This window comes from Barbus barbus, assembly GCF_936440315.1.
Source record: "Barbus barbus genome assembly, chromosome: 1".
Lineage (NCBI taxonomy): Eukaryota > Metazoa > Chordata > Actinopteri > Cypriniformes > Cyprinidae > Barbus > Barbus barbus.
The window spans coordinates 28,016,985-28,031,051 of NC_136729.1; the positions used below are offsets into that span (position 1 = coordinate 28,016,985).

Consider the following 14,067-nt stretch of genomic DNA (forward strand, 5'->3'; position numbering starts at 1 on the left):
TGCTGCTGTTCCTCTCGTCGGAGATTGACATTCGCAGATTCGATACAGACAGACTTGTTATTCTTCCGTTTGGCCAAGAGGTGGAGCCATTGTGCCGCTTGAATGACGCTTTAGCTATTTGTCCATTGGGGACTTGTACGTTTTTTTTTTCCTCCTTTGAGTTGATTTGATTTGTTAATTAGGCCACTAGGTGAAAAGGGTGAGCAGAGGTTTATTCAAAATATCAATAAGGATTACATTTGTTTTCCATTCTAAACGTTGATGAATGGCTGACACTCGTCTCTGTCAAAATGTGGGTCAGTTTACACAGATTCACTCTAATGCTGACACCAGGGTCAATCACACCACATCTTTCCACAGAATCACAACAGTCTATCACAAAACAACAAAAATAAATCACAGTCTGGTTTATCTGTGCTACTGGTCCTCTTGCTGAGAATGTCTAGCTGTCAGCTACCATCAGTCGAGGAACTTTTTACCCTGTGAGAGCCACAAATAGAGAGAGAAAGAAAGAAGAAAACAAGTTTCACCCTGGGTATCTTTTCCACACTTCAAGTCCTCAAATCTTCACTTTATCATGCAACTTCTGAGGACGTTTACCTCCTCGTAGCCTTCAAGAAATAAAAAGCCACTGGCTTGTATGGATCCAGCAATATTTCTTAATTATATTTATCAAAACAGCAATAGGCTATTCAGTTGTCAGTGTTTTGTTTTTTTGTTGTTTTTTTTTTCTCTCCAGTGTCTCACTAAATGCACGGACTAGCCTAATTGTTTACCTTCAAAGCAATGCAAGTCACGTTGGATAAAGGCATCTGCCAAATACATCAAATATATAGTGCTATAATATCATAAATAAATAATTACACTTAAACAAATTGCAACCGTACATAGGCTACAGTAGGCTATACAATATCTCCAACCCCAGTAACTGTTCTGGCATCTCCTATAAAGGTGCTTCACGATGCCATAGAAGAACCTTTTTTGTCAAAATGGTCCATAAAGAACCTTTAACATCTGAAGATCCTTTCTGTTTCACAAAAGGTTCTTTGTGGTGAACGAATGTTCTTCAGATTATAAAAAGGTAAGAAAGAGATGGTTCTTTAAAGAACCTTTGACAGTTCTTTGTGGAACCAAAAATGGTTCTTGGCATCGCTGTGAAGAACCTTTTAAGCACTTTTATTTTTAAGAGTGTATTTATAATATTTTTTGTTGCATTGCATTGTTATTCTTGTTTTGACAGCTCTACAACTGTACTGTTGGCAATCTCTGACGTGGCATATGAAGTGAACTTTTCATTGGTTCTAAAACTAAAAGCTGCCTAGCTATTTTGATGTTATTAATTTTGGAAATTACAGTTATAGAGCTGAGGTAAGCCTCCTAGACAGCATCTCTGACTCAAACACCTTATTTTTATTGCATCATTACAAATATTGAATAATAACAAAATAACATGTATGTATATATATTGTTATTTTGACCCATTTTTCCAGGATGATTTGCCTCACATTGTACAGGTTTGGCACCTTATCAGGCACCTTAATTTTTAAAGAGTGTCACAGGTTCTCAAGTAGACAGTGATCAGACATGAGAATGGGCAGGCAATCACCCTGAACCACATAATGATCATATAGCAATGAGGATATTTTCAGACAATGTGGTGCTTGTGTTAATGATTCACGGTAGAGGTATTTTGTGAGTTAATTGTCTGTTAGGGCAATTGCTTTCGATTTATGTAAACCTAGAGCTTATGCAACAGAAACCTTTATAAACAACACGTATTATTATTATTATTATTATTAAAAATAGCCTAACAAAATAAATTATTTAGTTATATTGTTATAATTATTTATTATTATTATTAACCTTTATTTAACCAGGTTGAGAACCAGTTCTCATTTATAATGACGACCTGGCCAAGAGGCAGCATAAAAAGCAGGTGCAATACAATAAAAATGCAATAGAGTTACAAATAACACAGTTATAAACAGTGACATGACAACAAATAAATAACTAAAAACAAGTACACTGATCTTGTACTATTGACTGAATTGAATTTTTAAAGGAAGAAAGCGAGTTAAATGAGCAAAGCTTTAATGTCTGCTGCAAATGATTCCAATCATATGCAGCAGAAAACTGAAAAGAGCAACGACCAAAGGAGGTACAGACTTTAGGTATGCAAAAATGAATGAAACTACTAGAGCGCAGATTATGACTTGCATTATGAATATTAAGAAGTGACTGTAAATATGATGGAGTTTTCCCAATAAGAGTTTTATAAATGAACAGAAACCAATGAATTTGTCTACGAGAATGAAGAGAAGGCCAGTTCAATAAAGAATACAAGTGGCATTGGTGAGTGTTAAATGAAGCTCCAGTCACAAAGCGGATTGCAGCATGGTAAATAGCATCCAGTTTATGAAGGAGAGTTTTTGAAGCAGACCTGTAAACTACATCACCATAATCCAAAATTGGAAGCACTGTCATTTTAACCAAAAGCTGTTTTGAAGAATGTGTGAAAGAAGATGTGTTACGATAAAGAAAACCAATACGAGATTTAACCTTTCTGAGCAATACATTTGTTTCAAATGACAATTTGCTATCAAGCCAGATACCAAGATATTTGAAGCATTCAACATAATCGATCTCAGAGCCATCCGATGAAAAATTTTTAGGCAGATTTTCAACATGTAATAGATTTTTGTTGAAAACCATGCATTTTGTTTTATTTGTATTCACAACTAATTGAAGACTAGAGAAAGCATGCTGGATGCGAGTAAAACTGGCCTGCAATAAAGATAATGCAGAGGTCAAGGAAGAACTGAATGTGTAAATGATAGTGACATCAGCGTATATAAATGTACGTGAGAATCACCTGCAGCAAGAGCAATATCATTAATATAAATATTAAAAAGTATAGGCCCCAATATGCTTCCTTGTGGGACCCCGTTAAATAGGGGCAGTGGATCTGACCAAAACCTCGCCACCCTTACTGATTGTGAACGACCAGAACAGTAACTCTTGAACCAAGCCAGACAGCTCTCAGAGAGTCCAATACCTCTTAGCCTATCCAGCAATATCCCATGGTCCACAGAGTCAAAAGCCTTTGACAGATCAACAAGTGCAGCTACATAATATTCCTTGTTGTCACATATAATGTCATTAAGCACCTTAAGTGAAGCGGTAACACAACATTTATCAAGGTAACATTCAGACTCAAAATGAAGCATCAGTGTTAAATGTCCAAAACCATATAACGATGGTAATGTGCTCTCTTGTAAAGCGCTGTGCCCTTCCAAATAGCTAAAAAGCTGGACACAGTGATGCCCACTTTTGAATAGAATTCGCCCTCGATGTTTTTCGATTCAGATCTCAGATGAATTGATTAATTTGCAGTCGACAGCTCAATTATATACTAGTAATTCAAAGTACGTTAGGTATTCAAATATTTAACAGGTCCTGACAGACGTCCTCCTCAACACACAGAAGAGGAGGCGGGGCCTGATCGGATCAGCTCATCTGTCAGTCAATCACAGCGCTCTTCATTCACCTGTTACCTCTGTCATTAGACTCCATCCACACACAACTCTCCTCTGCACCACTCAAGATACTTCTGCGCTCTTTGCAACATCTAATCCGCTGTTCAAAGAAGAGGGAGCAATGAATGGCCATCGCTGGGGATATGGGGAGGACAACGGTAAGTTAATTGCAGTCATTTAATTGCTGTCCGAATCTGAGTTTACAAGAAAGCATCAATCCCCAAATATCTTTGTAAATCGGTTTTGACCACTGCACAGCACCGTACAGTAGAGTAACTGCTGAGTTTCAATGTAAAATGCTTGATTTTTTTTTTTTTAATAGACTTATTTCTGAAAAGCTGCTTTCAAGAATAGGCTAATATTACGTCACCTCTCCACTTCAGAGAGGAAGCTGTTGAGAAATAAAAATATTTGTGCAACTTCTCAAATGGGACATTATTTTAACAGCAACAGGTATGCAATAAAAGTAAAAAAAATATATTATATAGATTTATATAAACTGCACGACTTATCATTTTAGCTTGATAGTCGACCAATTAGGTGGTAAATGTTAACCTTTCTGCTAACTTTTAGATTTTAATTTTAATGTATTTTTTTTTTTAGAGATAAAATGCAAGAGAGAATACATTTGAACCACAGACAAATTTCTAAATGATTATTAGCCCATTTTTAATATATTATTATGTATTATTATTATTATTTGGCCTATTATTAATATTTTGAAATAAAATATGCCTATTTAAATAAGTGTTGAGCATGCTGTGATTGGCCTTGTGAGAAGCGCTTTTGCGGGATCATCAGATCACAAAACTAACTCCTTTCTGTGAATACATCGTCATCTGAATCCATGAGTTTTATTACAGAGAAGCCATGCAAATTCATTTTTACATGAAAATACATGAAAAACAATCTCTGTCTGATAGGGCTTAAAAGAAGAGGAGTCCTCACCACAAGAACGACAGCGACATCAAGGACATATATTGTTGGAATCACTTTTAATCAATTTTTTTTTCAAATGAATGCACAATAAAAAGATTGACAGCCAAAATCCATGGACATTCATGCATTTTAGCATACACTTTTATTTTAAAATCGATCCGACTGATTGACAATACACCACAATAGTGTTGTGGTGAATAATCCTTGCAAATTAATCCATCAAAACAATTTGTTTGTCTTCATAACATTCAATAATATTTAATAAAAAAGAAAAAAAAAGAAAAAAAGATTTCCTCTTAGGAATGGCATTCCTCTGATGACAACAGTTTGTCAGATGACAACTTTAGTGCCATTCGGTTTCAGGCCAGCAGAGCCAGGCCAGCAGTCTGATGCTATAATCTCCACCATAACTTCTGGTCTCAGATTGCTGGCCTGGCTCTGCTGTGATATAAGGCTCTGCAGTCCTGCAGCTGGTTATTGCAACCGTCAGTTTGTTTTGAGCTAGAGATGGTGAGAATGTGTGCTAAAATCAAGACATTATAGCATGTATTTTGGTTGTGTTGACAGAATGTAAACTGCAGCACACTTAGAATAAACATACTTTAATGTTGTCTGTTGGTGTGGCCACTAATCATTTTAGTTTTCTGTTTTTGGTGTGAATGGCTAGCTAGAGTTTTGACTGGAAAATGCCATCCAGATATAACTTCACACCAAATGAAGAAACCTGATTTGAATATCATGATGAGTGTTCCAGCCAAATTAGTAACAAGCTTCATTATCACTACAGTTAATATTATTAACAAACGATTTTGAATCCCCTAGTTAAACCGTAACATAAAGATAGACGGTGGGTTAGTTTTTGTGCTTGTACTCAATCATATATGTCCAGTCATCTGTCGTTAGATTTAGTGTAGCATATTTGGTTGGTCGGTCCACTGTTAATGCGAGATTAGCCCAGTTATCTTTTAATGGGATAGTAGCAGGGTTAGACTGGCACCCTGCTACGATTCACTGAGACAGACATTGGAAGACATAGCAATATTTTTGGGTTACACGTGCACAACTCAAATGTCAAATGCATAAAAATATTTAACAGTGAATTGTTGACACTTAATATTACTGTGTTAAGTTCCTTGCTGTAATTTTTATTTTTAATGTTTTTATAAACCATTAAGTTGTGTTCCCATACTACATTTACCTCCTTTACAGTAAAGTTACAAATTCCATAAATCCAAAAAATTGTCATAATGGCATCATCATTTCAGTGGGTAAATATGCATTTTAGTTTACATTCACATTTCTCTTCACAAAAAAATAAATAAATAATTCAAACTGATAAAGTTTTAAAGTTGTTTCAAGCTACTTTTTAAGTTTTTAACACATATACACACACACACACACACACACAAAACAATATCTAATGTAATGTGGATAACTACATTAAATACAAGTTACAATACAGTACGTTATGTTTACTTGAAAATATTCACTGTTATTACATTCATTAATGTCTGGTTGGTTAATATTGTTTTTCTAGGTCCATCAGAATGGGGCAAAAACTATCCCATTGCCGAGGGTAACCGCCAATCACCTATTGATATAGTCCCTGCAGATGCTGTATTTGATCCCAGACTGTCTCCTATCTCGCTGTCTTACAACAACTGCACCTCTGTCAGCATAACAAACAATGGCCATTCTGTGGTAGTGGAGTTCACTGACTCAGATGAGAGATCAGGTTGGTATCAGTGACATAACATTAATGTTGCTTTAAAATGATACTGTCATGGTTGGTTGATTGGTCTCTTGATGTTTAGAGAAGAACACAGCTTTGAGCAGGGAACATTTAGTTCTGTTTCTTCATATTTGAGTTTTTGCACACAACAAATTTCTGCTTCTTCTACTCACAGCTCTCGTGTTGTGCACAGCTGCTGTGAAATTGTTGTATATATAAAATTGTTTTCAGTAATTGAAGCTGAAATTAGATAAATATAAACATTAGATTAATAATAGAAATATTTGATCAAAATCTAAGGTTGAATTTGATTAAAATGATTATAAAGAAACAATCACAGAAAAAAAATCTGCTTAATGTGCACAAATGACCCACAAATTTTAGTTCTCTTCTTATCACTTGAGCTCTGGAATGTAATGACTGTTATATGAAATTGCTCACATCAAAAATAGTAACTCTGTTCATTCTGCAGTCATTAAAAGGGAAGATAATTTGCGGTCTGAGCCCCCTTACAGAGAAACCTATTACGTAAGATGTAATATTAGTCTCAGGTGTCCCCAGAATCCCTCAAACCAAAGTTTCAGCTCAAAATACCCCACAGATCATTTGTCATTCCATGCTGTAAACAGCATTTTTGAGTGGAAGCAAACTTGCTGTTTTCGTGCATATGTTTAATGAGCTAATGCAAATGAGCCGAAGCTCCCCACGCATGCCTCGGTCACTCAGGCAACAACAAACAAAACATCTGTTTAGTTTTGATTATCAAAGATCAATCGTGGTCACTCTCACTTGACATTTCCGTCTTTGTCATCATGAAAGTTAGCGCATTATTTGCATGTGCTTTAAAGCCATATCAGTTTAAATTTCTGATGTATGGTTTTCTGAGCGCACGCACACTTCTTATTGCGCTTACACTCTTTCAGATACACACATGTCAAAAACCGCAAAGTCACAAAGTCGGTTATGTCTGTGAACATCAAAGCTGGGAAAGAAATCACATGTGTATATTAGATGTGTGTATTAAAGTGACAGCAGCATTATATACAGTATCTACTGCTGCTAATATGAATCAAATAAAAGAAAAACTGAAAATTACTCACTGTTCTTGATTGAAAAAATGTAGTTGATTCAATACATTTCTTACTTGAACGCTGTTGTTAAATGCTCTGAACAGCTTATTTTGAGCCAGTTTCTGATGTATGCTTACAATGAATAAACAGAGTGCATGGATTATTACCACAGTATAGGTTGTGTACACATGCTGTGGACACATTATGTTCAAAAACAACATAAAAGTGAATTTTGTCTAATAGTCCCCTTTAAAGATCTGAGAAGCTTTTAAGTTGTCATTGTGAAATTGTTGAGAGTTTTCAAAGTTTCCCTTAAACATCCCTATCTGTAAGAAGAGATCTAGGCAATAAGCAAGAAAATAAGAGGTGTATATAGAGTAAGGAGAGGTTGGAGACAGACTCTTGGCTACAGATGTTTTTTTTTTTTTTTTTTTTTAACTTTGTGCTCCGACTCAATGAACTGAATTATAGTGGTTAGACGTATTGGGTGTGCAAAACACCAAGCACCTTTTTCACCTTTTTCAGATACTCGTTTTGTTTACCCTTCATTGCATTTTGAGTGAGTCTTTAAAAAAAAAAAGGCGATATTCACTTTACATGGAAGTCAGGGGGCGTTCACACAGAACATGTTTTTGCATTCCTTTGCACTGCTTTTCCATAGTTTTTTTTCTATGTAAAAATACTAGACAGATGTGTTTGACTGTTGCGCTCGTGTCTCACGCATGACGCAGTGTTCTAAAACATGCCACTCAAGTTAAAAGAAGCTTGTGTCTCTATACCTTGCATTTGATTTTCATTCCTGTCCTGTTTTTTTTTGCGTTTTTAAAAGAAAAAAACAAACAAACAAAAAAAAACATTCAATGTGAATGGCCCCTTAAACTGCTCCTTTTGACAGTGATCCGGGGAGGTCCTCTGGAAAACATGTACAGACTTAAACAGTTTCACTTCCACTGGGGATGCAAGGGTTGCAGTGGCTCTGAACACACGGTTGGTGGGAAAACCTACGCTTCTGAGGTGAGGGGGCAGAACAGGGACTCTTTCTGCTCTGTGAAATCTATACTGTATATTATATTTGTTTACTCTGTCTTTGTTGCAATTTTTGGCCTGAACGCTGTCTCTCTCCAGCTTCATCTGGTTCATTGGAATGCCATAAAGTACAAGTCCTTTGGTGAGGCAGCAGCAGCACCTGATGGCCTGGCTGTCCTTGGCATCTTTCTGGAAGTTAGTCTTAGTGTGAATCAGGACTCATTTAAAGGAATAGTTCACCCAAAAATGAAAATTTGCTGAAAATTTACTCACATTCAGGCCATCCAAGATGTGCACTGTTTCTTTATCGGAACAGATTTGGACAAATTTAGCATTACATCACTTGATTACCAATGGATTTTCAGTAGTGAATGGGTGCCGTCAGAAAGAGAGTCCAAACATCTGATAAAAACATCACAATAAGCCATAAGTAATCCAGTCCGTCAGATAAAGGGACAGTTCACCCAAAAATGAAAATTCTGTTATTAATTATTCACCCTCATGTCGTTCCAAACCCGTAAGACCTTCTTTCATCTTCGGAACACAAATTAAGATATTTTGATTACTTCCGAGAGCTCTCTGACCCTCCCATAGACAGCAAGGATCCTAATACAATCCAACGTAGCAAGGACATCGTTAAAATAGTCCATGTGACGTCAGGGGTTCAACCATAATTTTACGAAGCTACGAAAATACTTATTGTGCGCAAGAAAAACAAAAATAACTACTTTATTCAATAATTTGTCTCCTCCACGCCACCCTATAGCGCCATTTTGGAGAGTATCACATACGTAAACAACATATGCAACTTATATACGTGGATATGTAGTTTGCATTCAGATCAAAGCGTAAATAATGTAAAAAACATATCCACGTACAGAATTTTCATTTTTGGGTCAACTACACTGTAAAAAAAAAAAAAAAATTGAGCCAATTATTATTATTTTTTTTTTTACAGTGTATCCCTTTAATATCTTTTGAAGCATGCTGTATTTTAGATGATACAAATTGTGGCTTATTGCAATGTTTTTCCATTCCTGAGCAAATGATGTAATGCTAAATTTCTCCAAATCTATACTGATGAAGAAACAAACTTATCTTGGATGGCTTGAGGATGTGCATTTTCAAAATGTTGTTTTTTTTTTTTGTATTTATTTTTTGGCAAACTATTCCTATTAAGATAAAGAACAAAATAATGTAGCATTAGTTGAAGAGCATGGGATTTGTATTAGGAGGAAAATAAAATAAAAAATGTTATTTATTTAAATAAACAGATCCGTAAAATAATACTTTTTAATATTAGATAAATCAAGTACAGAAAGAGATAAATATCCACAGTAAAGTGTATATTGTACCTATTCTAATAATGTTTTTTATTTTTTGTTTCAGATAGGTGATGAACACAGAGCTCTTCATCAGATAACAGATGCCTTGTATATGGTTAAATTCAAGGTATGTGTATTTATGTAGTAAATTTATGAAAATATGAATTTATTTACGCTAGTTTTGAGAGAATGCATGAATGATTAAATTAAATCAACGGAGGTCTTCAGGTAGCTTGCCAAACGGATGCAGCACTTTAGTCCTCTTTTTTTGCATCTGATTGAATTTGGAAACCCCCAGATGCCTCTTTGCATGTGATTTCATTTGGAAATATTTGTCTTGAAATATGTTAATCAGGTTCTAAGCATTCAAATTAGCACCTCTCAGGACCCCCCCCCCCCCCATGCCCCCATTATGCATTTATGAATGAATCACATTCTTTAATTTAATTAATTTTCTTCAATATTCTTATATGCTTCACATTTTAGTTGAATTTATGCAAAGACCCTAACCAAATATTCAGTAGTGTAGAAAACTAATATATTGAGAATTGGGCTTTGGAAAAAAAACATATTAGTCAGTCACTAATCACAATATTGTGGCTTGTGTCTTCTTCAGTGTATTGTTGTCACAGCCCTGTTTAGAGCATCTTTATTTCCTAAAGCTCTGCATTACAAGTCAATAATTGTATGCTTGTTTTTTTTCTTGTAGGGAAGTGTTACTGATTTTAAGGGCTTTAACCCAAAGTGCCTCTTGCCGAACAGTCTTGAGTATTGGACGTACCCAGGCTCTCTCACGACTCCCCCACTGCATGAGAGCGTCACTTGGATTGTGCTGAAAGAACCTATTTATGTATCTGAGAAGCAGGTGAGTTGCTTTTTGGTTATCTTTAACTTTATTAACCTTATTTTTAAAAACTGAATTACTAGTGTTTGTCATGACCATCATCTAGTCTATTGACAGATGTCGGTTTAGGAAAATGAATGGTTGTGGAGGGAGATGGATGTGGGAAGCAATCCCGCTGAATCAAAATCATTGGTAGTGATGTAAATTAGGGATAGTCCACAGTATCCCAGTATGCTGGTGGTGACAGTGAATATGGTCAGAAATGATCTCATCTGCTGACATGATTGCATGTCTGGTTTCTGTAACTGATTTTGCATAAATAATGATTATATATTTGTGTGTGTATATAATATCCACATACATACACACACACACACTCACTGGCACATATACACATATAACACATAAATATGTGCACAATACCAGTGTGTGCTGTTATCTGTAGATGTACAGTATCTGTTTAAAAGTGTCTGATTGAGTGACTCTCAAAACTCTGTTTGTGAAAGAATCCTTTTGTAATGACAGGGGTTCAGCTCAGTGTTAGTTTCAGTCAAACGAAATGTGCACATCTTGACAACATTAAACACAACAGAAATCCTACCGTGCATTCAAAGCGCTATAGAGGTAACTGTAGCCCCTGATTTGTGCTGCATACACCACACTTACATAAATTATTTATCAGCTTTTAATCAGCAAAGTTACATTAAACTGGATAAAGATGACAGCAAGACATTTATAATGTAACAAAATATTTTTATTCCAAATAAATGCTGTTCTTTTAAACTTTCAATTTGTCATATAAAATATATATCACAGTTTCAAGCAGCACTAATGTTTCCAACACTTAATAATAAGGAAGCTTTAATTCAATTTCCTTGTACAAAGTCTGAGGGACTAGACAAGAGCCGGAGACCAAATCCACAGTCCAGTCTTTCAGATGGACAGAGACATATGGATCTGAAATGCAAATCTAGTAATATGACAGTTCAAAGCAAAGGACATGCACTATCACTATCAAAAGTTTGACATCAGTAAGAATTTTTCAAACTTAAAAAAAAGTATCTTATGCTAATAATATCAAAATTATTATATAAATATATATGTATATATATATATATATATATATATATATATATATATATATATATATATATATATATACACATTATATATATATATATATATATATATATACATACATACATACATACATACTATAATTTAATTTATTTTAAAATGTAATTTACTCCAAAGTTGAATTTTCAGTAGCCATTACTTTAGTCTTCAGTGTCACATGGTACTTTAATAAGCATGAGCAGTTTGGCATGTTTGTGGCACAGTCGTGACAGCGGCCTAGTGTGTCTGGCATGAGGCCACAAGACTTTGAGCTTATTTAAATGATTGATGAACTATAAGTTGAAAAAGCTCAGGAGATTCACATGGAGAACCAAGCCTGTTACATAAGACTTGTTACCAAAGTTGATTTCTTGTGCAGTGCAGCGTGTCACTTTGCCAGGTTCTGTCTCACATGCTGTTTTTCATGCTTTTTGGTCTTAGATGGGAAAGTTCCGGACACTGCTATTTAACGGAGAGGAAGAAGACGGCCGAACGCGCATGGAGAATAACTTCCGACCACCACAGCCGCTGAAAGGCAGGACAGTGCGGGCCTCTTTTAAGTAGCCTGGTTGTGATATAGCTATATTTCAAGACTGCTCTAGAATTGGTTGAAACGTGAATTATAAGGGTGTGGGGTTTGTACACACATGTCATTCTCTGTCTGCTGCTTAAAGGTTTTGGCCAATGACCTCAAACACAGTTTGACTTTGACACTGAGCTCTTTGAATCCTTGTTCAGGCTTGTGCAAACAGAGCCTTGTTGCAGGTGGCTGAGATATTTGTGCTTTCAAAGGGTCCAAGCTGATGGGGTCTGATTAGCTGCATGGCTGTCGTCTGATTTCTCACTGCTAAAAGAAATGGTTAGTAATCCAGGATCCTGAAATTTATCCTGTTAGTCACCACCAGAGGCTCTTGTTAACTTTTGATATAGGGCATGTGTGGTGTTATTTAAGCTGTTCGTAGTAAGGCTCATGGTGCTTCCAGGAACACAGACCTGGTGGTGGCAGGATGGCACTCCATTATCACTCAAAGTTGCATGAATAGATGGAAATGTCTCAGTAATGTAAGTAGGTAGCATTTCAGTTTACCTGATTGTTGTGAGTCCAAGAAGTAAGGTTTTACAGACTCTTTTATAAACACTGCGCTGCAGTCACTGTAGTGAATGTTCTTGTGCTGTCAGTGAAGCCTTATAAATGCTCTTACAGTAATAGGAGGGTAATGTTTGGGGGTTGAAATAGCTAATGGATTACACTGCTCACACTTTAAAAAACAGTTCCTATTATTAATGTAGTTCCTAATGGAATCTCTGGCATGACTGTAGGAGTGTTACGGAAGATCTCTAACAGGTCAGAGCTGTATTGAGACTCGACTCCTGGACAACATCCAGCTGAAACGGCAAGGATTTACTTTTGGGTGTTTGGTGGCTGGCATGGTTTCATAAATATTCTATTTAGTTTTTATGTTTAATATGTACAAAATAAAATTATTTTAATAATCCATGTGTCTTTGTTACTGACATTATTTGTCACTATATTTGTGCATTAAAATGCTTGCTACTTCTAAAAAGAACTGCAGTCAGATAAAGTTACAATTATTTTGATTCTTTCTCTGTTCTTTCTCCACGAGCTTTCAGTCCTGCTGCTTGCTTCAAAAATCAATAAATGGAAAAGAGGTAGCAAGTGCCTTGAGACATTCTTCATGTTTGTATTCATTTATTTTGTATTCCTCTACACAATACTTTACCTTGCATATAGCGCACGGTAAGATCCCAAGAGTCTGCAGTCAGGAAATTCAAGTGAGGATGAGAGGAGCAAAATGTAGATGCAGAATATAAAGCTTTAAAATATGGACACAATTAAAGTTCATTTAAAGTGTTTAGAGTTTTTTTTACGTTACAATTTAAATGTTCTTATTATTATATGAACTATTTGTTGTTGCTTGAGTTATAGTCATATATTTAACATATAGAGTTCATTTTGTTATTATTCTGATTTCTGACAATTCTGATATCCAGATTTAATCAAATTTAATGTCAACACAACATGATCGTTCAGTTGTTGGGAATTTCACACATGAATTGAGATAAGGATTTACACATCATTTATTTTACTCATAACCTGTAGGTTCTATATTTTTGGATTTGTTAAATATGTTGTTAAATATGTTTGTCTAATAATATGTTTTAATAAATCATGTGTTTTTAATTAAGATGCAGAATATTGTTTGATAAATAAGGGATGGCCCCCAGAAAATATATATATATTTTTTTTCTGGAGTGCATTATAATAAATGTTTATTGGTATATACCATGCAAATAACACTTTATATGAACCATATTCAAATTGAAATATTATAGCTGCACATTAAAGTTAACAAAAGTAATAAAAAAAAAAAAAAAAAAAAAAATAGGTATCTAAATTACACGTGGCCCACTTGACCTGAAATCACCCGACATATATTTATACACTACATATATTTAC

General features: G+C 35.2%; 1 protein-coding gene across 1 annotated transcript; it reads left to right on the forward strand.

Moving 5' to 3' along the window:
- Nucleotides 1-3,657: 3,657 nt before the first annotated feature.
- LOC306870157 (carbonic anhydrase 7-like) lies at nucleotides 3,658-12,152 on the forward strand (the record flags this gene model as incomplete). The annotated part of the gene is made up of 7 exons (XM_079417265.1): nucleotides 3,658-3,694; nucleotides 6,013-6,210; nucleotides 8,173-8,291; nucleotides 8,403-8,498; nucleotides 9,693-9,755; nucleotides 10,338-10,493; nucleotides 12,030-12,152. The coding sequence occupies 7 exons, from the start codon at nucleotides 3,658-3,660 to the stop codon at nucleotides 12,150-12,152; spliced, it is 792 nt and encodes a 263-aa protein (XP_079273391.1).
- Nucleotides 12,153-14,067: the final 1,915 nt, after the last annotated feature.